The sequence below is a fragment of the Monocercomonoides exilis genome (genome assembly GCF_001643675.1).
Source record: "Monocercomonoides exilis strain PA203 chromosome Unknown scaffold3-2548433, whole genome shotgun sequence".
Taxonomy (NCBI): Eukaryota; Preaxostyla; order Oxymonadida; family Polymastigidae; genus Monocercomonoides; species Monocercomonoides exilis.
In genome coordinates this window covers 985,198-1,011,243 of record NW_027150548.1, presented here as the reverse complement: position 1 = coordinate 1,011,243, position 26,046 = coordinate 985,198, and the positions used below count along the sequence as shown (strand labels likewise).

General features: G+C 36.5%; 5 protein-coding genes across 5 annotated transcripts; 2 read left to right on the top strand and 3 right to left on the bottom strand.

Annotated features, from left to right (window-relative positions):
• Positions 1-1,595: 1,595 nt before the first annotated feature.
• MONOS_12925 (uncharacterized protein) lies at positions 1,596-7,271 on the bottom strand (the record flags this gene model as incomplete). The annotated part of the gene is made up of 2 exons (XM_067865586.1): positions 1,596-6,510; positions 6,604-7,271. The coding sequence occupies 2 exons, from the start codon at positions 7,269-7,271 to the stop codon at positions 1,596-1,598; spliced, it is 5,583 nt and encodes a 1,860-aa protein (XP_067735193.1).
• Positions 7,272-8,595: 1,324 nt separating this feature from the next.
• MONOS_12924 (uncharacterized protein) lies at positions 8,596-8,952 on the top strand (the record flags this gene model as incomplete). The annotated part of the gene is made up of 1 exon (XM_067865585.1): positions 8,596-8,952. One exon carries the CDS (start codon positions 8,596-8,598, stop codon positions 8,950-8,952), a length of 357 nt encoding a protein of 118 aa, XP_067735192.1.
• A 1,292-nt stretch (positions 8,953-10,244) lies between these two features.
• On the top strand, positions 10,245-10,523 carry MONOS_12923 (uncharacterized protein; the record flags this gene model as incomplete). Its single annotated transcript, XM_067865584.1, has 1 exon — positions 10,245-10,523. The coding sequence occupies one exon, from the start codon at positions 10,245-10,247 to the stop codon at positions 10,521-10,523; it is 279 nt and encodes a 92-aa protein (XP_067735191.1).
• Positions 10,524-11,508: 985 nt separating this feature from the next.
• MONOS_12922 (Vacuolar protein sorting 4F (Vps4F)) lies at positions 11,509-13,786 on the bottom strand (the record flags this gene model as incomplete). The annotated part of the gene is made up of 7 exons (XM_067865583.1): positions 11,509-12,063; positions 12,115-12,334; positions 12,489-12,967; positions 13,054-13,261; positions 13,325-13,469; positions 13,540-13,648; positions 13,757-13,786. The coding sequence occupies 7 exons, from the start codon at positions 13,784-13,786 to the stop codon at positions 11,962-11,964; spliced, it is 1,293 nt and encodes a 430-aa protein (XP_067735190.1). The 3' UTR covers positions 11,509-11,961.
• Positions 13,787-21,566: 7,780 nt separating this feature from the next.
• MONOS_12921 (uncharacterized protein) lies at positions 21,567-26,033 on the bottom strand (the record flags this gene model as incomplete). Its single annotated transcript, XM_067865582.1, has 1 exon — positions 21,567-26,033. The coding sequence occupies one exon, from the start codon at positions 26,031-26,033 to the stop codon at positions 21,894-21,896; it is 4,140 nt and encodes a 1,379-aa protein (XP_067735189.1). The 3' UTR covers positions 21,567-21,893.
• Between the last annotated feature and the right edge of the window lie 13 nt (positions 26,034-26,046).

Here is a 26,046-nt window from a genome sequence, read left to right as displayed (position 1 = left end):
TTAACAAAGCCAAAAAGAAAGACAAAAATTCGAAATGAATTGTATTTATTTGAATTGATTGAATCAATGCAGATTGATTCACTTCTGGGAAAATGATCAAAAATTTTTGGTTGTTTTTCGACTCTAAGTTATCAAAAGATTTCCATAAAACTATGCATTTCAAATGTATTTGAATCAATATATTTGTGATTTCATTTTCAAAAAGCAAAGTTTCACCAATTCGATGTTTTCAAAATTCGATATTCAACATTAGCTGCTGTTCAAACAATAAAAACACAAATAAAAATGGATATTCTTTTTTTATTCTTTATTGATGATTGATTTGAAATGCTAAAAAGAATTAATCGTAATAAATAAAACTTAAATTTAAATACATCAGAAATCAAAAAAACAAACTCTATAGAAATTTATACAAACTCCACAATGCTATTAATAGCTTTTATAATAAGAAATATGTTAATAGATAACGAAAATAGTTTTAAAAAAATTTGTCTGCAACGAAAATTTTGTTGAAAGACTTAGTAAATATCAAAAACATAATCAAAGCAAAGGAGAAATATAAGATTAGGAGAACTTAAAAAAAATCGTTGATTATAAAAGTTTGAAGGAGCAAAAACATTCGCAATTTGTTCCTTCGTACGATAAAACAATAAAAATAACTTTAATAATTTCGGACTTTTTCACATCGAAGAGCTAAATGCATACCAACCATATATAGCAAACTGCCATGCGAATAACGGATAAAAATGTTGATAAAAATAAATTGCTTAACATTAAAATACACGTTAAATATTTCACAAATATGATCAAATTTGTTATATAAATTTTTATTTTTTAATTACAAATAAGATTGAGCCAAATCAGAATTGATTCAGTCAATTCAAAAAAGCTGGACATAATTCAAATTGATCTAATATTTGAAATTTTATTGAATAAATATGTTAAAGTTCTATTTTGTTAAAAATTGTTATTTGAATCCCAATAAAAAAAATAGTATGCAATAATTCAGATGACTAAACCAACAATTTTTTATGAAATGTCTGACAACGTTCGGATTCATTATTAATATATTATATATATGGAGGAAGGAAAAAAAAAAAAAGAAAAAAAAAATAATAAAATGAAGATACAATGAAAACTTGTTTTTGAATTACCTCATTAATTTTAAAATTGGATATTTTCCCACGAATTTAACTAAGTTAATTGCCTTTTAAAAGAGTTGATTTTGAACATTCCTTTTTCAATTTGTTTTATTGTTTCTGATAACTGCAAATCTAACATTGACATTTTTCATTTCGAGATAAAAATAATACTTTCTCGATTCTTTTTTCATGTTTGAATATGATTTGTTCAAATTAGCATGTTAAACATTAAAAAAGTTTTCAAAAGTCATCTGCGAAAAATCATCATACACTCACTTTAAAACATTCAAATCTCAAAATTCACATCACCATTAGCCTTCAACTTACCATCACATATATATCAAAACTTATTAAAGTCTATTTTAATTTTAATCAAAATCTCAGCAAACGTGATGAAAAAACTATCATTCTTATTAAACATTTATTTTTGAACTTATTTCTTGTTTTCATCTCTCATCCATTGCCAAACTTGTCTTTCATCTCATTCACTTCCATTTTCCCTTCTTTTTCACATTCTTTGCTCCCTCTGTCTTCATCCTGCTCTTCGCTGCTTTCCTCAAGAATGATTGCATCTGTCATCGTCACAACAAATATCCCATCTGGAAACAGCCCAACCAGCTCTTTCTTCACTTCTGTGAGTGTCGGCCTTTTCGATGGCTCTGCTGACAGACACGCATTCACCATATTCTTCAACTCACTCTCTTCAATCCCCCTCTCATACGGCTTCTCTCCATCAGCAATCTTCTGCCCTGCCACTTCCCCTTCGTATTCTCCAAACGGGATCTCGAGTGTCACACACTCCCACAGCATCATCCCAATCGAGAATGCCACCGACTTCTCTGTTGCTCCCATCTTCCTGTTCATCACCAGCTCGGGCGCCTTCCACCTCAAGCACTCCTTCCACTTCTCCTCCTCATCCTCAAACGCTGATGATGGCAGAGAATCTCTTTCATCATCATCATCATCATCCTCACTTGCAGATGTCACAATCGTGGTTGATGAGATTGTGGATGAATCCGAATCATCAGATGAAGAGGAGCAGTCGGAGTGGAGCGCAATGCAGATCACCATGTGCTCCGAGAACAGCACAATGTGCGGACTCAGGTCTCGCAAAGAGGGAAGTTCGTCTTCCTCATCTTCAAGCGAGTGCAACGCTCCATTTGCCACCCAGAACAGCATCTGCGCTCCTGTCAGCTCCCTCTCCTTCAATGTGCCAATCGCCAGATCTTTTTTCTCATTCCTCCCATGAAGCAACATGAACAGCGAATCCCTCAAATCTACAATCAGCTTTTCATAAGGCGATGAACAGGCCATTGCATCCACCAGATTCGACATGGACGAAGTGGTTGGGCACAAGTCCTCTCTCCGAACAAAAGTGGATTCTGTGTCTGACGTATCTGTCGTTGAAGTGGATGAGATGGATGGCGATGGTGTTTGCTTCCTTTTCTCCTCTTCCTCTTTTTCATCAACTTTCTCCAGCACCCATTCTGGAATCTTGTCTGAATCCCTCCCCAGAATATATTCAGTGGAACCACTCTCACTCAATAAATGTTCCGATGACTCTGAATGTCCCAAGCTTTTTTCATACACCCTCTTCTTTATCCTCTCCTCATTCTTCTTCTCTGCCTCTTTCTCTGCCCTCCTCCACTGCTCCTCAGGCGACATCTCCATTGTCACCATCTCAAATGCCTTCGGATCTTTTCTGATGTTATCGTTCACAATCTCTCTCAGATCTTTGTTCTCATTCTTTGCCTTTCTCCATCGAATTGATACAACAACAAATCCTATCAGAATAATAAAAAGAACAAATATAATAATAGCAATCACAATCCACAATGAATTTGTTTTGTTGTCTCCTTTCACAACATTGCCATCTCCATTCGATTCAGATACAGTTGCATTCTTCAAGATGAATGAATTTGTCGAAGAAGGAGAATTTGAATTCCCAAACAGAACGCACACGCTCACTTCGATTTCATTTCCACAACCACTGATCAGATCTCTTGCCACACTTCCTTCTGCTTCTCTTTCTGACAAAAACCCATTTGAGTCAAAATCAAAATGTTCAATCTCTTTCTCTTCTCCCTTCCTCTTCACAACTGAAAATGATAAGTTGCACGGAATAAGAAGCAATCCTTTGAATGTCAGCTTCATTCTATCTGTCTCTTCTTTTGCTTCCACGCTTTCCAACACTGGAATGAAGAATGATGAATCTCTCTCTGAAACAATACCTTCAAAACTGCACCCTTCATTCAACATACAAAGAGATGTATTATCCTTCAATCCATCTCCTCCTTTCAAACTCATCACATTCAATGTTCCTGAATCTGAACAGATGATGTTTCTTCTCAGTGATGGATATCCTTCAATCGATGGATTGTTATTCAAAAACTCACCTTTCTCAATTATCACATTTCCTCCACTCATTGTTATTCCACCTTCTGGTGAATTCGAGATTGTTGAATCTTTCACTATCACAGAACTCTTCACAATATCCACAAGAGATCCTTCCCATCTGCACATATCTTCTTCCTCATTCAAATATTGTTCATTTCTTTCATTTGAACTTCCATCAAAAATGCAACTATCCATTTTCACATCTGTGCAATCCTCAAGTTTCATCAATTTTCCTTTTGTTGTCTTTGAACTGACTCCGCCCATTGTGCAATTTGCCAATTGCATCGTCTTTTTCATTGACAAGCAAGATATCAATGATTCTTCATTTCCTTCAACTGTGATATTTTCTGTATTGAAATCTTTAATTGTTAATTGTCCACATTCATAAGCATCTATCAAAGAGGTTTCTGTTGTTGAATTGCAAATTGTTAATAAATAAATCACTGATGGAAGTGGTGATGAGAGAAATAATGCAGATTCATGAAGAATGAGATTTGATATTGTGCATCCATCAAGTTGTAATTCTCCCTTTGCCATATTTATGAGATGAAATGGAATGTTTGCAAATTCTGCATTTCCATCTTCCACCAGTAGTTTTGAACTGAATGAACAATTCATCATTTCAAGAATGCCTCCCTCTGGTGATATAAATGATTCATGAGAAGAGATGAAATTCGAATCAAATACAAAGTTCACTCTCACCAATGAGACTGTTTCTCTTGTTGAAATCAAAGTCTCTCTCGTTCTTTCAATTCCTGATTTCACTTCAACTTCACACAAACCTCTGCTTTTCGAGCTCAAACTCATTTCCTCCAGATTTATCTCTCCGCCAATCACACTCTCTTCAACAACAATCATTTGACTTATGAAATCAGAAGTCAAATGAATCAGGCCATGCTCAATTGAATAGCACGGAAGCATGCTTGTTCCACACTGTTTTTCATTCGATCCATTCAAGCTGCTCACAATGATCGTATCACTCTGATGAATCGTCACAAATCCAATTAGGTCGGTGTCACTTGGATAATCACAGTCATCTCTTCCAAATATTGCATTACTACGATTGTAGTTGCCTTCTCGAAGATCAAATTGAAATTGGGTTTCATTGATCTGTGAAGATATGTTAAAGCATTCAATGAAAATGTCATTTCCCACTTTTGCTGTGTTCGCACTGAATTTCATACCCACAAATGAAAAATTCAATTCTCCTCTTTCCTTTGTTGCCAAATACACTCCTCCTCCTTTCCCTGTATTGTTGCTGCAGCTGCAATGGCTGATTGTTGAGCCAATCAAATTCATTGATCCAGATGCACCCAATGTGAAGAATATTACCCCTCCTTTTTCACCCAATTCTGCTTTATCTTCTATAATGCTGCTCTCCTTCACAACCAAACAAATCTTATTCTCACACTTTGATTCCAAAATGCTTGCTCCATTTCCAATTCTCTTCACTCCCGAAAATGATGAATTGCCAATCTCAATATTTGCACCATCTTCATTTACTCCTTCATTTATCTTCAATCCTTGTTCAGATTTCTTGATCGATAAAATGCAACCTCCACTTTCATTCAACGATTCTACTCGAACATTCAAGAAATAACAAGTAATTCCAGTATCATGAATGACAAAAATATTGTTTCCAACATTGCATGATTCCATCGACAAATCATTCACTTCCACACTGCCTCCAATCGCATCCACAAATACACAATCAAATCCATTGTTCACTCCTGCTTCTGAATAGAATGAACATTCGCGTATCACCAAATCTCCTCCTTTGTTTGAAATAATTGTTATGGCTGAATTGTCAAATCCAGTTGATGGTTGTAATTGGATATTTGCCAATTCAAAATGATCATCATTTCCCATGAAATATTCCAGTTGACTTCCAATTGCTTTTTCAAAATTCAATTTGGCTTTTGTATCTTCTTCTCCCATCTTTACACTCTTTTTGATCTGATAATTGGACATGTTGAATGAATCTTGAATAATAGTTGATTCTTCAATCTGAATTGTTTTATTTCCAATCTCCTTTTCCACATTTTTCATCCCTTTCCACATTGTGAAGCATGGCTCTTCCTCACTTCCACAACGCGCCACATCAAATCCTTCTGATGAGATAAATATCTCCATTGAGTTGTATGGAATCAGAAATATGAACAAATCTTTGCCTGAATGAAAATCATCACTTCCAACAAACAAATTGTCATCATTTATCATTTGAGAAAAATCGAACTTAAACGCATCGTTTGTTACAGAAGAATTAAAATCCTTTCCCAAAATGAACATATTCTTTCCAATGGCTGCATTGTTGTTCTCAAATGTTACGCCAGTATCAAAAATAAATGGCTTCTCATTCAAACAATTTTGACAACCCAAATACAAGAACCCTCCTTTTCCGTTGCCTGATGAAAGCGAGCAAAATGACGCATTTGTTGATTTGATTACCAAATCTTCATTCCCTTGCAATATCACTTTTGCAACACCTCCTTCACCGCTTCCAGTGTTTGCAATACTTGTAAAGTTGATGTTTTCAAATATAACAGAAGAAGCTAATACCAATGGAGATATGACAAACGAACAATCTGTCAAACTGCATCCATTCAATGTGCAACTTCCACTTGTTGTGGTTATCAACGAATATTGAATAATATTTGTTGCTGATTGAATTTCAAATAAACAGTTAACGAGCTGAAGAATCCCACTCGATGAGATCAGCGTATTCATATTTGGCTCAAATTGACTTGGAATCTGTAACTTCAAAGATAACAAGCCGAGTGGCTGAATTGATGAAATAACAGATGATGCAGAATTCCCTTTGATTGGACCTTCAAAATGAATTGGCTTGTGCTTGGTTTCATCTCCCTCATTCACACATCCATCAATCGCAAGTGCATCTGTGAAGGAATAAATATCTTCAACTGTCACTTCATCTTTCACTTTCACTTTCCTTACTCCATCTGTTCCACTTCTATCAATGTGGTCAATTCCACTTTTCATCGATTCACATGGGAATATTTCACTTCCACATCCCAATGTGTCGTGTCCACCAGTCGATACAGACACAGCCATCCACTTCAAAGAAACAAGAAACACTCGCAGATCCATTTCTCCATATTTCCCATCTTCCCCAACAAATGCATTCCCATCCTCTTCGAAATCTGAACAATCAAATGCAAAACGCTCTGCATTCACACTGTTTACCAGATTCCCACTCTTCACAAACATGTTCTTCCCAACTGTTGCTGAGCATCCAGAAAATGATATCGATGAAAGTTGAAATGCTTCTTCATATGAACTGCAATCCAGATATATCCCTCCTCCTTTACCTCCCTCACTCATATTCTCACAAACACATCCAACAAATGAGCTCTCTTCAATTGTAATGTATCCTTCTGCACTCAACACTATCTTCAGTGCTCCTCCTTCTTTGCTCTTCTCCGACAATGCCCCATCAATTGTACTTCCATTCATCACCATCCAAACTCCCACACTCCCTCCAAACACTGTTGCCTCTTCACCTCCATCAATCTCTAAACCTTCCAGTGTGCAATTCAACAGTTTCATCTTGTAGTTCTGATCATTCACATTTCCAGACGAAAGCGAAATTGAAAACAATGAAACAGTGGATTTTACATCTGATATCGTGACAGAATCCAGTTCAATCATCTTCCCTGTTGATTTGATCAAGAAAAACCCAATTGTGTTTCCCTTCCCTCCAATCACACTCATTGCGCAGTTCTTCATGCGCAATTCACCATTTTGAGTATTTGATTCAATCACTGATGTGATTGTTCTGTTAAAACTCGATGGAATAACAATTCCAATGAACTGTATTTCTGTCAGTGATGATGATTTCAGAACACATTCCTCAGATCCACTCGCTTCTGTTTGACATTCAATCTGCACAATTGTTTCGGCCTTGGCCATTACACACATATTACTCACATCCACACATCCAGTAAAATTCGATTTTTCGCACACAACAATCTCCTCTTTAACATTCAGCGTTTTTTTCAAATGCCCCATTCCATAATTCACATTCAAACATGGAGCTTTCTCCAACCCGCAATACACCTCCTCAACACCAGATATTCCATCCACAAATATTGTATCATCAAAGTATCCATCGAGAAATATGAACAAATCAACATTCCAATCACCGAATGCTTCTGTTCTGTCATGTCCAACAACTGAGTTGTCTTTCTGAGTGATGCTTCTCATGAAGGCGAACATGGGCTCTTTCACAGAAGCGACAAATGATTCGCACACAAAATACATATCTCTTCCAACACTCGCTTTGTTGGCTGAAAACACGATATTGGTTATGGAAAAGGAGGATTCTGACACTTGTGAGCCTTCATTGAACTCGATCATGAGAGCACCGCCTCTTCCTCCAGAACTTGTATCCTCGCTCACAGAGCAGCTGGAGAAGGTGGTGTCACTCACCGAAAACGTATTGGCAGAGACGGATGAGGCGAATGAGATGCACCCGCCATTGGTGGCAGTCTGTTGGTTTTGTGGAGCTGAGTTGATGTTTGTGATGGTGCAGTTGGCGAGGGAGAGGGAGAGGGAGAGGGCAGGGGAGGTGGCAGAGGAGAGGACACAGCTGGCGGGGGTGGCTGTGGAGGTGATGTGGGTGATGCTGGAGGAGTTGAGGGTGAGGGGATTTGTGAGGGAGGTGAGGTGGAAGATGCTTTGACTGTTGAGGGTGAGACTGGTGATTGCTGTGTGGTTGAGGGCGAGGGAGCCAGCAGTGAGGAAGAAGAGGGGTGTTTTTATTGTTATGGAGGTTGTTCCGGTGATGGTGGTTGTGTTGAGGTTGAGGGAAGGGGAGTTTTGGGAGAGGTGGAAGAGGATGGGGGTGATTTGATTTGTGGAGTTGTGGGCGAGGGCGAGGGCAGAGACTGTGAGGGAGCCCTGGGTCTGTTGGAAGAGGGCAGACGAGGCAGATGGATCTGGTGAAGAAAATGTTGATATTGATGAAAATGAAGAAAATGATGATGCTGATTGTGATGAGTGTGATGAGTGTGAATGTGGGTTTTGTGGTTGGGGAATGCCACTGGAGGCGATGGTGGTGGCAATTGTGCCATTTCCTGTGATTCTTGTATTTGGGGCACGGAATGTGAGAGTCTTTGTGGGAGTGAAAGTGGATATGAGAAGAGAGAGGGAGGCATCGCTGAAGGGAGCAATGCATCCGAGGGCATACTCCACTGTGGCACAGGGGCTTTGCTGTGTTTTGCCACAGGCATCGACATCACTTCCACCATTTGAGACTATTTTGTTCTGGTCGATGATCGGAAGCCAGCCATTATACACGGTATTATCTGCTTGTCCATTATTCCAGACTCTTTTTGATTCTGTTGTTGATCCACATTGCTGGAATGGGGATTGTGTAATATCACTTCCGTAAAAGAACACATCATTTCCCCTGCCATTAGTTGCTGTATTTCCATCGAAGAAACAGAATGTGATGAATTTATTTCCGCTCATCCAGTTATATGTTGCATAACAGTAAATGGCGGCGCCTCCATAATTAGAAGAGGCAGTCAATTCATTTTTGATAAACTGGCAATCATCAACCAAAAATTGATTTGGCTTATTGTGTGGTGGACTTAGAAATGTGAGAGAACCAGCAGAATTACCACCAGAATTTGCAATGCACTTGCATTTGGAAAACAGGAATTGAGCATCTGAGGGCATGCTATAGAGGGAAAAGTACCAACCAGTTCCGCACCAATCTGTTATTTTACAACTTTCGACTCTGTTTTCTGAGAATGTCCAAACAGAATTAGGTTGATTGCAATATAAATAAGCAGCTCCTGCATGAGCAGCTGAACAGCTTGTGAAATTGGATTTTGCGATATCAACTTTTAACAAATAATCACAATATAACGCTCCTCCATGTTTTGTTGTTGAGCATTTGCTATACGAGCAAGAAGTGATTGTGAGATTGGCATTTACACAAAAAACTTTAAGTGCTCCTCCATGATCGTTTCCTCCATTTGAATCGTTCCATTCACACCATTCAAAGCGATGACTGTTCACATCAAAAGAAGTCAATCTTCCAGGTTTCACTCTTTGAGATTCAGATCCGACATGAACAACAGCAGCATTTGGTGAAGAGCGAGTTTGGTGGAGAAAAGAGGCGTTGAAGGCAGAGAGAGAAGTGGATGGGCTGTTGAGATTTGGGAGAATGGTTCCATCGATGGGGTTGTGGGTGTGTTTGAAGATGGTTGAGTGGAAGGAGAGAGATGAGTGAAGGGAGAAGGAGGGGGTTGAATTGGCGTTGGTGTTGGTGGAAGAGAGAGAAGAGGAAGAAGTGGTTGAGATGAATGAATTGAGTGAGTGGGAGGGAAGGGATGGAAGAGATAGAGGGGATTGGGGAGAGGAGATGTTGGAGAAGAGGGTGTTTGAGAGATGGAGATTGAGGTGGATTTGGAGGTGGGGATGGGATTGGTGATGGATATGGAGAGGGGAAGAGGAAGAGGAAATCGAAGGGGAAAGGGAAGGGGAAGGGGAAGAAAAAGAAGATGATGAGGATGAGGATGAGGAAGATGAAGGAGAAGAGGAAAGAGATGGAGATGGAGAAGGGGAAGGGGAAGAGAGGGAAGAAGTAGAAAAAAGGAAGGGCTGGACGAGGGAGACGAAAGAGGAGAATGAGGAGTGGGAGATGGAGAAGGAGGCAGGGATTGGGGAGTGGGCATGTGGGAGGAGATTGTTTGGGGTGGAGAAGAGGGGGAAGGAGAGGATGGCAGGTTGGTGGGTGGTGAGGGAGAAGTTTGTGAGGGCGAGGGAGGCATGGGCAGAGAGGAAGAGGGGGCAGTGGCGGTAGTGGTGGTTGGTGAGGGAAGGTGGGTGGATGGTGCAAGTGGAGGAGCAGATGGAGGCAGTGGAGTGGTGTTGGGCAGTGAGGAGTGGACAACCAGTGAGAGGGATGATGTTGAGAAGGCTCACACACAAGGAGGTATTGATGATATTTAGACTTGTTTGGACACTGTAAATATGATTGGCAGCTGGTTTTATAACTTTTTCCAATGAATTGTAAAAATTAATGTTTCCCTTGTTATTTTTATCTGCAATGCTGATCTTGCTTCTCTGCATCTCTTTGTTCCATTTTTGATGATATGGCCTTTCTGTAATGCCTTCGTCATTACAGCAGCTAACAACAAGCAACAACAACGCAACAATATTGCATGCGGCTTTCATGTTGGGGAAGCTCCTCGACACAATTGCGGATGCAGGAAAAATGGGGAAATGAAAAATTCCTGCGGCCCATATTATTTTAATGTTTTTTGATTTTAGATTAGGTCTTCTCTATTGTTCAATTTCGCATTGGAAATATATTGAATATATATCTTTGATTCACGAAGAATAATTTTTTTTTGAATTTCTTCTTTTTCTTCTTCCTATTTTCGTAAAAACCTTTTATTTTTTCTGCAATAAGCGCTGACACAATCACAATCACCGCAGGCCACCCTTTTTCTCGTACTTCCTCTTTCTCTTCCCTCTCTTCACTTTCTGCCCTTGCCCCATCTGAGGAGTGAGCCTCGTACTCGTATGCATCTTTTTCTCCACGATGGCTATTGGCATAGCAGCAAGTGATAGTACAGAGTTTGCTGCTCCGAAGCAGAAAGCGATAGCCCGTCCAAAGAAGCTGTGAACAGATCAGTACAAAAATATCTGTCGAATGGGCCGATAGTGATTGAGAAGTTTTTGATATTTATGAAACAGGCAAACTCAGATTCACCACAAAAGCCAAGGAACAAGAAAGAGAAGAAGAAGAATTTGGATATTCAAAAAGAAAATTTGATATTTAAAGGAGAGAAGAAAATATAAGAAATATTCGGAATTTGTTGATTATTGTAATCTTATATCACTTCACCCAGTTCATGAAGATTGAAAGGTTTTTCTTTTTATTATCATTGTGATATAATTCTGTCCGTTTAAATATTTTCCGCTAAAATGGTCATAAAATACTTACATCTTCTTTTGTAACAAAAATCAATTAAAAAGTCAAAGATAAAATTGTAAAAAAACGAAAACGCACAAATGTGCTTGAATTGAAATGAGAAAAGTTTCAAAATGATTCCAAAATGGATGTAAATAACTTAAAAATAGCAAAAAAAACAAATACAAAATGGCTTAAAATTGCTTAATAATGAATTCAAAATGAATTCAAAATGTCTTCAAAATGGATAACAGAAAAAAATAATCAATGGAAAAGTGATAATTTCATCACCTTTTCTCGTTTTCTTTTCTGCAGCTTTCATTCAAACAAAAAAAAGAAAGAAAGAAAAGAAAACCGAACAAGCAAAAGAAAGATGTAATAAATTATATATATATATATATATTTTAAAACTTTAATAGTTCAATGCGCTCGTCAACTCAAAGAGATAACTTTGCTGTGAGTGAATGAGCCCTACCTTTGTATTCCGAACTCTTTCGCCCATCTTTCACAGCGCTCAGCATCGATAGGCTTGACTGAAGGTCTGATTTGCATTAGAGATGAAAGCATGTCCTCCTAAAAAAGAATTACACAACGCAAAAAGCAAATAAATAAATAAATAAAAACCAGTGTGACAGGAGGAGCGCATAGCTCTTTCGACGGTATGCTCATGAAATTCATTGCCACTGCGCCTGGCTCAGCTGGTGACACACCCACCCATTTCTCTGTTGTAGTGCCATCAGCGTCTCTGACGCGGTACTTTTTGAAGTGTGTGATTGACTCGAGCCGCCGAATCGGCTGCATCAGCGCATCGCGCACAACAATGTGAATGTCTTGCCCAGAATATCTGATAAGGAAAACAATTCATTTTATATTTTTTTCAAATAAAAGGAATTATTACAATAATATTTACATGAACCAAAAAAAAAAAGAAAGAAAGAAAGAAAAATAATATGAAATTTATTCGACATTCTCCATGTAACAAAAATTGCATTACAAACCCTTCGGATTTTTCACTCAAATATCTGAAGTCTTTGTCTGTCAAAGTGTTTGTTGTGTTTCCCAAATGAATGCGGAACATTTCTTCTCTTGCGCTTGCCTCTGGAAGAGGTATTAGAATTTTCTTTTCGAATTTTCTGAGGACTGCTGAATCCAAATCCCACGGCTTGTTGGTTGCGCCCAATAACATGATCCCGTCGTTCTGAATGTCGAAGCCTTGCATCTGCACCAGCAGTTCCCTCATGACTTTTCTTGCCGTTTCTGACTCTGCGTCTCCTCTCTTTCCGGCAATCGAATCGATTTCATCGACAAACACAATTGATGGCTTGTTCTCTCGTGCCAATTCAAGCAGAGAGTTTGCAAACCGTTCGCTTTGCCCAACCCATTTCGACATCAGATCTGAAGAAGAAACAGAAAAGAATGTTGCATCAGCTTCTGTCGCAACAGCTTTGGCCAAATATGATTTTCCTGTTCCGGGTGGCTTTTCAAAAAAATTGAATGAAATAAATTTCATGAAAGACATTTGTTTTAAAAAAGACACATTAAAAATTTTTTTTCTCCTCAAACCCCATAGAGCAAAATTCCTTTCCATGGCCTTCGCTTTTCATCAAATAAGTCTGGAAACTTTATTGGGAGAACGACTGCTTCTTTCAAAGATTGCTTTGCTTGTTCTAATCCAGCAACGTCATTCCATTTAACATTTGACTTTTCTCTAAGAATTGCACCTTCCAGAGCATCTTTCAAACCTTCGTCATCATCATCTCCAGAGCCTTTTCTAAAAAATCATGTGAAGTGGATCAGTAATATGTGAATAAAAAAGTTCAATTTATTGATATACGGTTTATATTTTTGCTCATCTGTCGTTGGAGGCTCTTCTTTGGCTTTCTCGAGTTGAGGAAGCGCTCTATGAATATCTTCGGCTCTTTTTAACATATCTGTCAGAATCTCTTTTATTTTTTCCTTTAGTTCATAATTGTTTTCATCTTTAGGAAATTAATTATTTTTTATAAAAAAATTGTGTGCTCTTTTCTTCATAAAAGAGCAAGAGCAAACATTTAAATGCGATTCTCAATGCTTGACATCCTCTTTTATAGTGTTCAAAAGCCAATCGATAATCTTTGGCATTTTCAGCTGAAACAGCTAACTTATTACACTCCTGTGCCTGGAAATTATAAAAAAATCCAGAATCAATATTATTTTAAAATAATTCATAAAATAGATATATATTTCATATATAAATCAATTTTTTTGTTCATTCCACAATCCATACCTGTGTGAAAAAGCTGTTTGAATAAGCCATTTTTGATCAATAAACCATAATCATATGCGTTTTCTTTAAAGTTGTGGATGGGGTGAAATTTAAGAATTTCTAAACAATTCAATGATTTGTTCCAAAATTTTTCTGCAATCGTATAATTGCAAAACTGATATTGAAGTACTATATTGAATTTTGAAATATTTATAAGTTTAGAAAAATCTTTGAGAGAATTGTGTGGAACAAAATTCACAAAGAAAAAATTATGTCCAAAATTTTGACACACAAAGAATTATGAATCAGACATCCACAAATTTCAGAGATGAGCTTTTTTCTGATGTTTAAAAGGAATTTCAACGAAAATAAAAAAATAATAATTCAATTCAAAAATCAGTCAAATAGAAAAATGAAATAACAAAATGGTTTCATCACAAAATAAACAAATTATGAAAATTCGAGAATGTCATCTCCAACTTCAAGGATGGCTGGACAAATGATTGGTGGAACAGTAACAGTGACTGAATAATACATTTTTCTTAAGTGAAAATCAAATGCTATGAACGCCAATAATCCATTTTTCTTCAATTGATGGAGATCAGATGAAAAATGTCGTGAAGGCAGCTGTGCCATGAAAAGCATCCAGGAAGCACAACAATTCAACAACACTTTCATTGTTCATCAAAAACAAAATAGAAAGAATTCAGAGAATTCTGCTGCTTCATCAAAAGAATGAAGATAGCGGAAAGGAATTCGGATTCATAGTCCGAATATTTCCTATTGCACACACTTTTCTCTTCTCGGAGCAAGCCAGATACTCTTAATTGAATTTCAATGTCTACCACATCTAATCACAATGGCTGATGAGAATAAATGGACATCTCTTTTTGAATGTATCATCAACCCTGCCTTTTTCTCTTTATCCTCAGCGAACAGCACACTCAGTAAAAGAAGAAGCACCTGTCTTTTCACTCATTTCTCATCTGACATTCTCAGAGTGTTTCTTCTTCTGCATTGGTTTCTGTGCAAAGAACATCTCTTGTCAAATCATTTTCTTTTGCAGTTGCTGAACAAGCTGAAAAGACACAATGCGCAGCTACAGAAACTTCAGTGGTGATTGAAAGAAAGTTGAGCATGCTTTGGGTGAAGCAAAAGAAAGAAGTCTTTTTTTGATGTGTTTCTTGAATTCTGTTTGAATTGATAATGATTGTTTGAAGGATTTCTTCTCAACGTAACCTGTTTTCTTTTTCTTCCTCTCCATTCCAAATTATCTTCCTCATCGCTTCTTCTAACTTCACTAACATTTCTTGAAACATATCATCATATTTGTTTTCAGGATTCTATTGCCTTCCTCGTTAGATTCTTCAAATAAGTCAAAGAAGAAGAAAAAGAAGGAGAGAAACTTTTTAAAACAATTGTCGTTAACAAAAAACAGAAAAAATGGGAAGTTGAAGAAAGAGAAAGTGAAAAGGAATTCTTTTGCCATTTTTCTTTCTTCTTCAATGTTTCCTTTCAAACAAAAGGATAAATTTCCATTTGAAGATTTTGGAAAGAATAACATCGCCCCCTCAAATTTCAGAGGAAGAAGAAGATGTTTTGATTGAAATTCTCACATTTTGTTTAATGAAGATAGTGATGCAAAAGAAAAGGAAGAAAATGTTGATATTGAATCTTATCACGATCTATCTGAATGATGTGCAAATATGACATTTTTTCGAATAAATTCTTTTATTCAAAACATTTTCTAATTTTTCTTCCTCTCTCCCAGCTCGTTTCTGCCATCATCTCGGAATTCCTCTCTTTCTCTTTATTTCATTCATAACAACAATCTCCATTCATTCATCATCCCATTCTCCTATTTTCTTCAATTCAAGCATTCCACATCGTTCATCTCATCATCAAATTCGTTTTTTCTCTTCCAAGTGAGCAATCACACATTCGGCATCCAACAACACATCCATTTTGTGTGCTTTTGAGACAGAGTTTTGTTCCGTTCTGTTTGAAATATGGTTATCGTCTGCCGACTGATCATGATTCACCCATGGCTTGGCTCTGTTGATTTTGAACTTTCTTTCTTTGAGGATGCTCAGATGAAAGGAATGAACCTGTTTCTTCGAAGAAACAAGAAACATCATTGAAGATGGTTGTGTGTTGTCTGATCATGTGCGAACTGTTTTGTTTGATGAAGTGCCTCAATATCCCAAACTGAACAGAAATATGGAAAAAGAAGATGTTTGTTACAAATGAAATGAAATGAGTCAGAAGAACTCTTCGTATGAAGATAAATGGCAAAGGTGAGAAAGAAGCCTTATTGTGAACTAATCGTTTTGCATTTGACAACGTTGTATAAGGAAAAAGCAATGAGTGAAAGAACTGAAGAAGATGAAGAATAAAAAGTTAGCATTCTTTCCAAAAGGTGTGTCAAAAGTGGAAGAGTCCGATTTCTGTGTTAATGAAAATAAGAAGCACTTCTTTCTGGTTGAAAACGAATGCAAGCCAGCCATCCAATGGAAGAAAAAATTACAAAACAGAAATATATCGGAAATTGAAAAATGAAAAAAAATGGCAAACTTATTATGAAACGCAATATGTGAATTTGAGGCAATTGTGTTACACCTTTTCAAACAACAAATTCTCAAATACGAAGAAGGCCTTCTTTCCATCAGCTAAGTCAAAAAACAATCGTAAATGAAGAGATCGAAGGAGAAGGAGAAGAAGAAGAAACCATTAAATCATCAAAAATGCTGAGTGAAATGGATTGTCACCAGGAATGACGCTCGACATAAAAAATGCTGTTTGCTGGAATGGAAAAATGATTTAAAAAACACATAAAAATAATTCGTTTTGCATTGATTAAAAAAAAAACCTCAAAAGAACACATACACCCTCCCTATTGCAAAAGTAGAAGATTGTCCAATCACTGATGCTACCATTCTCCTTTTCCATTGTTTCCCAGTGCTCCTTTCTCCATCATCCTTTATTCCCACATAAATATCCTTCTTTCGATGTTGTCATCCACTTTCTTTGCTTGAAAAAATTTATCTTTCCAAGTTCTATCCAAATGATTGTATTCTTCTTTTTTTTCATCTCTCATCCAAATGCTTTGAAATTGAATTGGAATTAAGGAACAATATAATCATGTGAGTTTTTGATATTTTTTGGTATAGATGCATCGAAAATATCAAGTGAAGCACAACTATGTTGTTAAATCTGAACGGAAACTTGTTTATGAACAAAAAAAAACAAAAAATAAATTTTCAAAAAATTATATTGGGAATATGAAATTTTTGATATGAAAAATATTATTTTCTAAAATTTAAAGGAAAGATAAATATATTTTTAATTATGGAGAATATTCCGAAGCACTATCTCCATCGCCAGCACCATCTGAATCATCTTCTTCCATTTTTTTATCAGTCTCATTTTCATCATTTCCCAATATACAGTTTGTGCAAAAAATACCGGACATCGCAAAAAATACCGGACAAGATCGATATCTCAATAACCGCAAGAAGAAGAATTCTGACAAATTTCCTCAAAATATATCTCATTTATACAAACTCAATTGATATACAAAACTTTCCAAACTTCCTCGTTTATGCTCAGAAAAAACAAATGATTAAAATCTCGGAGAAACTTGAAATCCTATTTCTCCGAAATATTAAATATTGATTTCTCTGAGTACGAATGAGGCGATTTTAAAAGTCTGGTATGACACGTGAGTTTGTGTAGACGAGATGAATATTGAGGAAAATTATCAGAATTTTTCTTCTTGCGGTAATTGAAATATCGATCTTGTCCTGTATTTTTTGCACAAACTGTATCTTCAAATAAAAGGCACATCTTCGTCAATTTCATCATCATCATCATCTTCTTCTTCTTCTTCATGTTCCATTTCTTCTATTTCTTTTTCTGGTTTATATTTTGAAACATGCTTCATTAGTTCCAAAAAGCTCAACTTCATCGAGGATTTCACAAAATACATTGCGATATGATCAGAAATAAATTATTATCTTGTTCCAAGACGTGTGAACGACGCTCTTAAATGAGACCATAGGTCTTCAATAATGGTTGTGAAGGAATGAGTCTATTTGTTCACATATTCTTTCTTATGACCGACGGTTTTATGCCAATATCCAATAGATTCCAAACATAAATACTCTCTCCATTCATCTGAATTGATCATTGTTTTCTGGAGAACGAATTTTTGGATTACAGGGATCAATGAATCTCTTTTTCTATTTGGTCCAATGGTCATAAAGGAGATTCTGCTCCTCCGCCTTCGAGCCTTTTAACGACTCCAAAAATCCATGTCTGATCTTTCTTGCTCCCATTTCCATATTTTCGTTTTCTCCATATCACCTCATCTATTTCTACAATCTTTCACTCTCCACCAACAACTTTCTTCGAAGAATTCCACAATTTTGAATTGCACACACGAATGCCACTCCTCCAAAATCCCACTATCTTTTTTCCAACTCCAAATTTTGTTGATATTGTTATAATTGGAATTTTTAGCCAGTAGTACAAACAAATTAAGAATGTTGTTCCTAATGGAGTCTTCATATTTTCAAAAATAGTATTGTTGTAGACTGATGTTTTTTCTGTGCATTTTGGGCACTTCCAAAATCTGTTGTTTGATACTGTCTTATAACAATTCTTTTGGATTCGATGTTTTGGGCATATAGGGACTTTATTTTCCAGAATATGAGTGAGAAACCAAGTCCACGTTGAATACTCATTATAGAACACCTTATTTTGTTCAGAAATACTTTCTGTTCCAAAATAAATAGGAACAAGTTCCATTTTTTGTTTCGATCAAACCCATAAATATATGAAAGAGAGAGATTTTTCAAAAAATTATATTTTGTTGCAAACAATTTTCGTTGAAAAAATGGCACCACACAACAACATTATAATTCATAAAAATTGTCTTTATGTTGGAAAAAGAAAAATCTCATATCACCATATTGTACCCATATACAGCGTTTTTGGTTGGAAGGGAATTTGCAAACGTGCTTCTTCCTCTTATTCAAAAAAAAAAAAAAAAACTTTCACATAATTTCATGAGAAAGTGAATAGACTTTTGTAAGGTTTTAAACAATAATTGATATGAATGCATATATTACTATTTTGCATGCAAATTTTGTTTTTTCGAATGTAAAAATTCTCATTTGGGACATGATATTTGACTTGAGGCATTTTCATGTAAAATTATGCATTCTAGATGAACTTTTTGTGATCAAAAAACACAATAAAAATGGGTTCATTTTTTGACATTCGCGATATGTGAAAAACTTCATGTTTTGATTTCAACGATGCCTGTATACGGATATGAAAATCAAATTTATTTTGAAATCTAAGAAAGCTAAATTAAGTTATGAGCTATATAATTTTTTCATGCTTTGTGCACAAAAAGCTTGAAAATTTGTATTTTCCCCCATTTTGAATAATTTTTGGTGTCAGTGACAAAAACGAAAAATTCACCCCTTATATGTTTATTATGTTACATTAATATTATTTATTGGAGAAAATCCGAATAAAAATGAGTTTCTGAATGTTTCAAAAAGTTGTGAAATGGGGCAAAATTCTTGCATTTAAGAAAAAATTTGAGATTTGTTCCATGCTTTTTTTTTCAACCTTATCATTATATGTCTTTCATTCCCATGAAAAAAAGAAGATAATTTTTATTAATGACAAAAATATTTAAGAGTGTCGAATGGAACAATATTTTAAAGCAAAAAATTTTGTCCCATATGCCAAGAATACAATAGAACTTTTTTTAAAGCGAGAATAATATTCTTTTAAAGGTTGTTTTATTGTTTTCTAATTCTTCTACTTCAAGAAAACATTTTCCTTTGCTGGATAAAAATATAATTTCTCAAATTCTTTTTTCATGTTTGTGTATGATTTGTTTTAATTTGAAAAGTGTCATATTTTTATTAGTGTTCTTTTTTTTATTAGTACCCAAATTTTTCGAAATGAAAAATTCAAAAAAAAAAAATCAAAAAAATTCAAAACTCGAATCAAATTTGTGAATGACTTTTCTTTTTCCCTTTCCTCGTTCAATTTCATCCGATGATTCTTTCTCTATATCGTTCTCATCTTGAAGTATTTTGTATTTTCTTTTCAACTTTTTTGTGAAATTCATTGTTTCATCATTTTCTTCATCTGAAATGTTTTCTTTTTCATTTTCCATTTCACTTTTCTTTTTCAAATAATTATCCCACTCATTTAGCACCATTTCTTCTGTTATTTCTCTGCCGTAGAAGTCAAATCGATTTTTATGTGAAGGAAGAGGATAAGTGGATGATGGAGGTAGCTTCATAAGAACTGCCCCAGACGAGTCTTTCAGCACTCCGCTGCATTTGAATGCTTTTTTGATGGCAGAAGGTGATAGCGCCGAATGAATTGATTGTTGTAGAGCTTCAACAAGAGCTGTTCATTTCGCTGCTGAAGACGACGACGAAGATGCTTCGTACCGAGAACTCATTTTTGACTTCAGAACTGCAAATATGCCTTGGCCAAGTGGCTGAGAGATGTATGTGCTGTGATGGACGAATGTCACTGCATTCACATTTTCTTTTTTGAACTCTCGCCAGACTGTTGGATCAGCTCGAGAAATGTGGCAGTCGATTAGAAGCAAGCAGTGCTATTCGTCGAGTGACATGCGTTGCCTTCTATCTTTGATTGACAGGAGAAGAATTGAAAGTGCATTCTTCCTTAATGTTGAAGATTCCATCCATCCGCATTTGTTCAGCCAAATCTCAAAATTTGAAGACTGAAGAGGCTTCAAGTCATCAGGAAGTCTATGACTTATCCGCAGTATCACTTCCTTCAGTTATTGACCATCAGAAGCAATCGACGCAATCAATGTGGATCATGTTATTCGTGCTGCAGATTTTGTGAAAGCTTATTTTTCGTTTGTTGGATATTCAACATTTCGATTGGAGCTATCAGGAACCCTGAGTGATTTCTCGTCCAATTTGAAGATAAGGGTGTTGTTATAACTGTTGTTCTGATGAAATCCATTGAGCATGTCATTCCAAGTCCTCAGAACTTGTTTGCATGAAACGGTAAACCTGGTTGCCAAAACAATTTTAAGCTTTGAAGTCTTCAGCTGTGGATGTCTTTTGATGAAATCGTATGCAACTGACGCAGAAGCTTTGACATCTGGCTTGTTTTCTGGTTGACAAACATAAACAATGTTTTTGATCCGTTTGATATTAATTAATACATTTCAAAGAATATTTATGCAAACCAGTTCACGCATTTTCTTGATGGTTAAGCTTGCTCCAGACAGTGATTCAATTTTTGTTTCGTCCAGCAATGTTTGCTCTTTTTCGCCAATTTCCACAGCAGGTCTTCCAATTTCAAATACCTATCATCCTTGCCAAACAACCTTCACCGCATGCTTGATTCAAATTTTGCAGAATTTTTTGCTGTTGTTTGCATCCACCATACGCACAGTTCCATCGTTAACAATATGTACCATTCGCTCCAGTGGATTTAAAAATTGCCGATATATGAATGATAGTATCGCCTCCCGCAGCTTCAGCTGACCCACAGTAGATTTCCTTGCAACTTCCTTTTCCATTTTTTATTATTTTGGGTTATGATCATTAAGCCAATTTATTTATTTTATAATTATAAATTTCAATGAAAATTGAAATTTTATTTTTTGCACATTAAATGCATATTTTTTTGTGTTAAATACATTTGAACCAACCTGTTACTGATAGAATTTCAACGGGAGGCTTTAAACCGCCCCATTCCCTCCCATAAGAAACAGGTTATGCATTTAAATGTATTTATTCAGTTGATAAAATTTTTCTTAAATACAAAAAAAAAACTATTAATTAATCGAAATGTAGGTGGCTAAATAATTGATTTTAAAAAAAATAGGATGTAATAAAAATATGATCCTATAAAGAAAAAGTTTTCAAAAGTCATCCATAAAAAATCATCTTACACTCACTTTAAAACATTCAAATCTCAAAATTCACATCACCATTAGCCTTCAACTTACCATCACATATATATCAAAACTTATTAAAGTCTATTTTAATTTTAATCAAAATCTCAGCAAACGTGATGAAAAAACTATCATTCTTATTAAACATTTATTTTTGAACTTATTTCTTGTTTTCATCTCTCATCCATTGCCAAACTTGTCTTTCATCTCATTCACTTCCATTTTCCCTTCTTTTTCACATTCTTTGCTCCCTCTGTCTTCATCCTGCTCTTCACTGCTTTCTTCAAGCATGATGGCATCTGTCATCGACACAACAAATGTCCCAGAAGGAAACAGCCCAACCAACTCTTTCTTCACTTCAGTGAGTGTCGGCCTTTTCGATGGCTCTGCTGACAGACACGCATTCACCACATTCTTCAATCCGCTCTCTTCAACCCCCCTCTCATCCGGCTTCTCTCCATCAGCAATCTTCTGCCCTGCCACTTCCCCTTCGTATTCTCCAAACGGGATCTCGAGTGTCACACACTCCCACAGCATCATCCCAATCGAGAATGCCACAGACTTCTCTGTTGCTCCCATCTTCTTGTTCATCACCAGCTCTGGCGCCTTCCACCTCAAGCACTCCTTCCACTTATCCTCCTCATCCTCAAACGCTGATGGTGGAAGAGAATCACTTTCATCATCATCATCATCACCACCATCACTTGCAGATGTCACAATCGTGGTTGATGATGAGATTGAGGAAGAATCCGAATCATCAGATGAAGAGGAGCAGTCGGAGTGGAGCGCAATGCAGATCACCATGTGCTCCGAGAACAGCACAATGTGCGGACTCAGCTCTCGCAAAGAGGGAAGTTCGTCTTCCTCATCTTCAAGCGAGTGCAAAGCTCCATTCGCCACCCAGAACAGCATCTGCGCTCCTGTCACCTCCCTCTCCTTCAATGTGCCAATCGCCAGATCTTTCTTCTCACTCCTCCCATGAAGCAACATGAACAACGAATCTCGCAGATCCACAATCAGCTTTTCATAAGGCGATGAACAGGCCATTGCATCCACCAGATTCGACATCGATGAAGTGGTGGGGCACAGATCCTCTCTCCGAACAAATGTTGTGTCTGTATCTGCTGATGAGATTGATAGTGATGGAGTTTGTTTTCTCGTTTCTTCTTCCTTCTCCAAATCCCATTCTCCATTTTTATCAGAATCTTTTCCAAAAATGTATTCCGTTGATCCACTTTCAGCCAAAAGATATTCCGAAGACTCAGAATGATGCATTTTCTTTCCATAAATTCCCTTCTTTATCCTCTCTTCATTGTTCTTCTCTGCCTCCCTCTCTGCCCTCCTCCACTGCTCCTCAGGCGACATCTCCATCGTCACCATTTCAAATGCCTTCGGATCTTTTCTGATGTTATCGTTCACAATCTCTCTCAGATCTTTGTTCTCATTCTTTGCCTTTCTCCATCGAATTGATACAACAACAAATCCTATCAGAATAATAAACAATATCACAACAAGCACAATCACAATCAACAACCAATAAGATTTTCCTTCTTTTCCTCCTTCAACGAGTTTTTCATCTCCTTTTGGTTCAACCTCACTTCTGTTCTTCAGAATGAATGAATTTGTTGATGAAGGAGAATTTGAATTCCCAAACAAAATATGAACACTCACCTCAACATCATCTCCACAACTGCTGATAAGATCTCTTGCCACACTTCCTTCTGCTTCTCTTTCTGACAAGAATCCTTCCATATCAAAATCATAATGTTCAATCTCTTTCTCTTCTCCCTTCCTCTTCACAACTGAGAATGACAGATTGCATGGAACAAGAAGAAATCCTTTGAATGTCAGCTTCATTCTGTGTGACTCTTCTTTTGCTTCCACACTCTCAAGATCAGGAATGAAGAATGATGAATCTCTCTCTGAAACAATCCCTTCAAAACTGCACCCTTCATTCAACATACAAAGTGATGCATTTGGCAAAACTCCATCTCCTCCCTTCAAACTCATCACATTCAACGTTCCTGAATCAGAGCAGATGATATTTCTTCTCAATGATGGATATCCTTCAATCGATGGATTATTGTTCTCAAATAACCCCATCTCAATTATCACACTTCCTCCACTCATTGTTATTCCACCTTCTGATGAATTCGAAATTGTTGTATCTTTCACTATCACAGAACTCTTCACAACATCCACAAGAGAACCTTCCCATCTGCACATCTCTTCTTCTGTATTTGAATTCTTTTCATTTCTTTCCTTTGAACTCCCATCAAAAATGCAGCTGTCCATTTTCACATCTGCGCAACTCTCCATTTTCATCAATTTACCTTTTGTGGCCTTTGAAGTTGTTTTCTCCATTGTGCAATTTGCCAATTGAATTGTCTTTTTCATTGACAGGCAATATATCAATGATTCTTCATTTCCATCAACTGTGATATTTTCAGCAAGCAGTCTATCAATTTTCAATTGCCCGCACTCATTAATATCTACCAGAGATTTTGAAATTGTCGAATGGCAAATCGTTAATGAATCGATTACTGATGAAAGTGGTGATGAGAGAAATAATGCAGATTCATGAAGAATAAGATTTGATATTGTGCATCCATCGAGTTGTAATTCTCCTTTTTCCATATAAATTATGCGAAATGGAATGTTTGCAAATTCTGCATTTCCATCTTCCACCAGTAGTTTTGAACTGAATGAACAATTCATCACTTCAAGGATTCCTCCTTCTGGTGATATAAATGATTCATGAGAAGAGATGAAATTCGAATCAAATACAAAGTTCACTCTCACCAATGAGACTGTTTCTCTTGTTGAAATCAAAGTCTCTCTCGTTCTTTCAATTCCTGATTTCACTTCAACTTCACACAAACCTCTGCTTTTCGAGCTCAAACTCATCTCCTCCAGATTTATTTCTCTTCCAATCACACTCTCAGCGTCAACATACAATAGACTCACATATTCAGATGTCAGATGCACCAGCCCATGCTCAATTGAATCACATGGAAGAGCATTTGTTCCACATTGTCTGTCATTCGATCCAACCGCACTGCTCACAACAATTGTATCACTCTGATGAATCGTTACAAAATCAATCAGATCTGTATCTTCTTTGTGTTCGCAACTATCAATTCCATATATCGCATTAATTCGTGAATAATGATTCTCTCGAAGATCAAATTGAAATTGGGTTTCATCGATCTGCGATGTGATGTTGAAGCATTCAATGAAAATATCATTCCCCACTTTTGCTGTGTTTGCACTGAATTTCATACCCACAAATGAAAAATTCAATTCTCCTCTTTCATCTGTTGCCAGATACACCCCTCCTCCTTTCCCTTCACTAATACTGCAATTGCAATTAGTGATTGTTGAGTCAATCATCTTCATTGAACCAGACGATCCCAATGTGAAGTATATTGCACCTCCTTTTTCACTTTTTTCTGATTTGTCTTCTGTAATGTTGCTCTCCTTCACAACCAAATCTATCTTTTTGTCACTCTTCGATTCTAAAATGCTTGGTCCATTGTCACTTCTCTTCACTCCTGAAAATGATGAATTGCCAATCTCAATATTTGCACCATCTTCATTTACTCCTTCATTTATCTTCAATCCTTGTTCAGATTTCTTGATCGATAAAATGCAACCTCCACTTTCATTCAACAATTCCACTCGAACATTCAAGAAATAACAAGAAACTCCAGCATCATGAATGACAAAAATGCTGTTTCCAACATTGCACAATTCAATTGACAAATCGTTCACTTCCACACTGCCTCCAATCGCATCCACAAATACACAATCAAATCCATTGTTCACTCCTGCTTCTGAATAGAATGAACATCCACTTATCACCAAATCTCCATTTTTATTTGAAATAATCGTTTTGGCTGAGTTGCCAAACCCAGATGACAGTTGCAGTTTGATATTTGCCAATTCAAGATGAACATCATTCACCATGATATATTCCAGTTGACTTCCAATTGCCTTTTCAAAATTCAACATTGCTTTTGTATCTTCCTCTCCCATCTTTACACCCTTTTTGATCTGATAATTGGACATGTTGAATGAATCTTGAATAATTGTTGATCCTGATATTTGAATTGTTTTATTTCCAATCTCCTTTTCCACATTTTTCATCCCTTTCCACATCGTTTTGCATGGCTCTTCCTCACTTCCACAACGCGCCACATCAAATCCTTCTGATGAGATAAATATCTCCATTGAGTTGTATGGAATCAGAAACATGAACAAATCTTTGTTTGAGTGAAAGTTATCACTTCCCACAAACAAATTGTCATCATTTATCATTGATAAATAATCG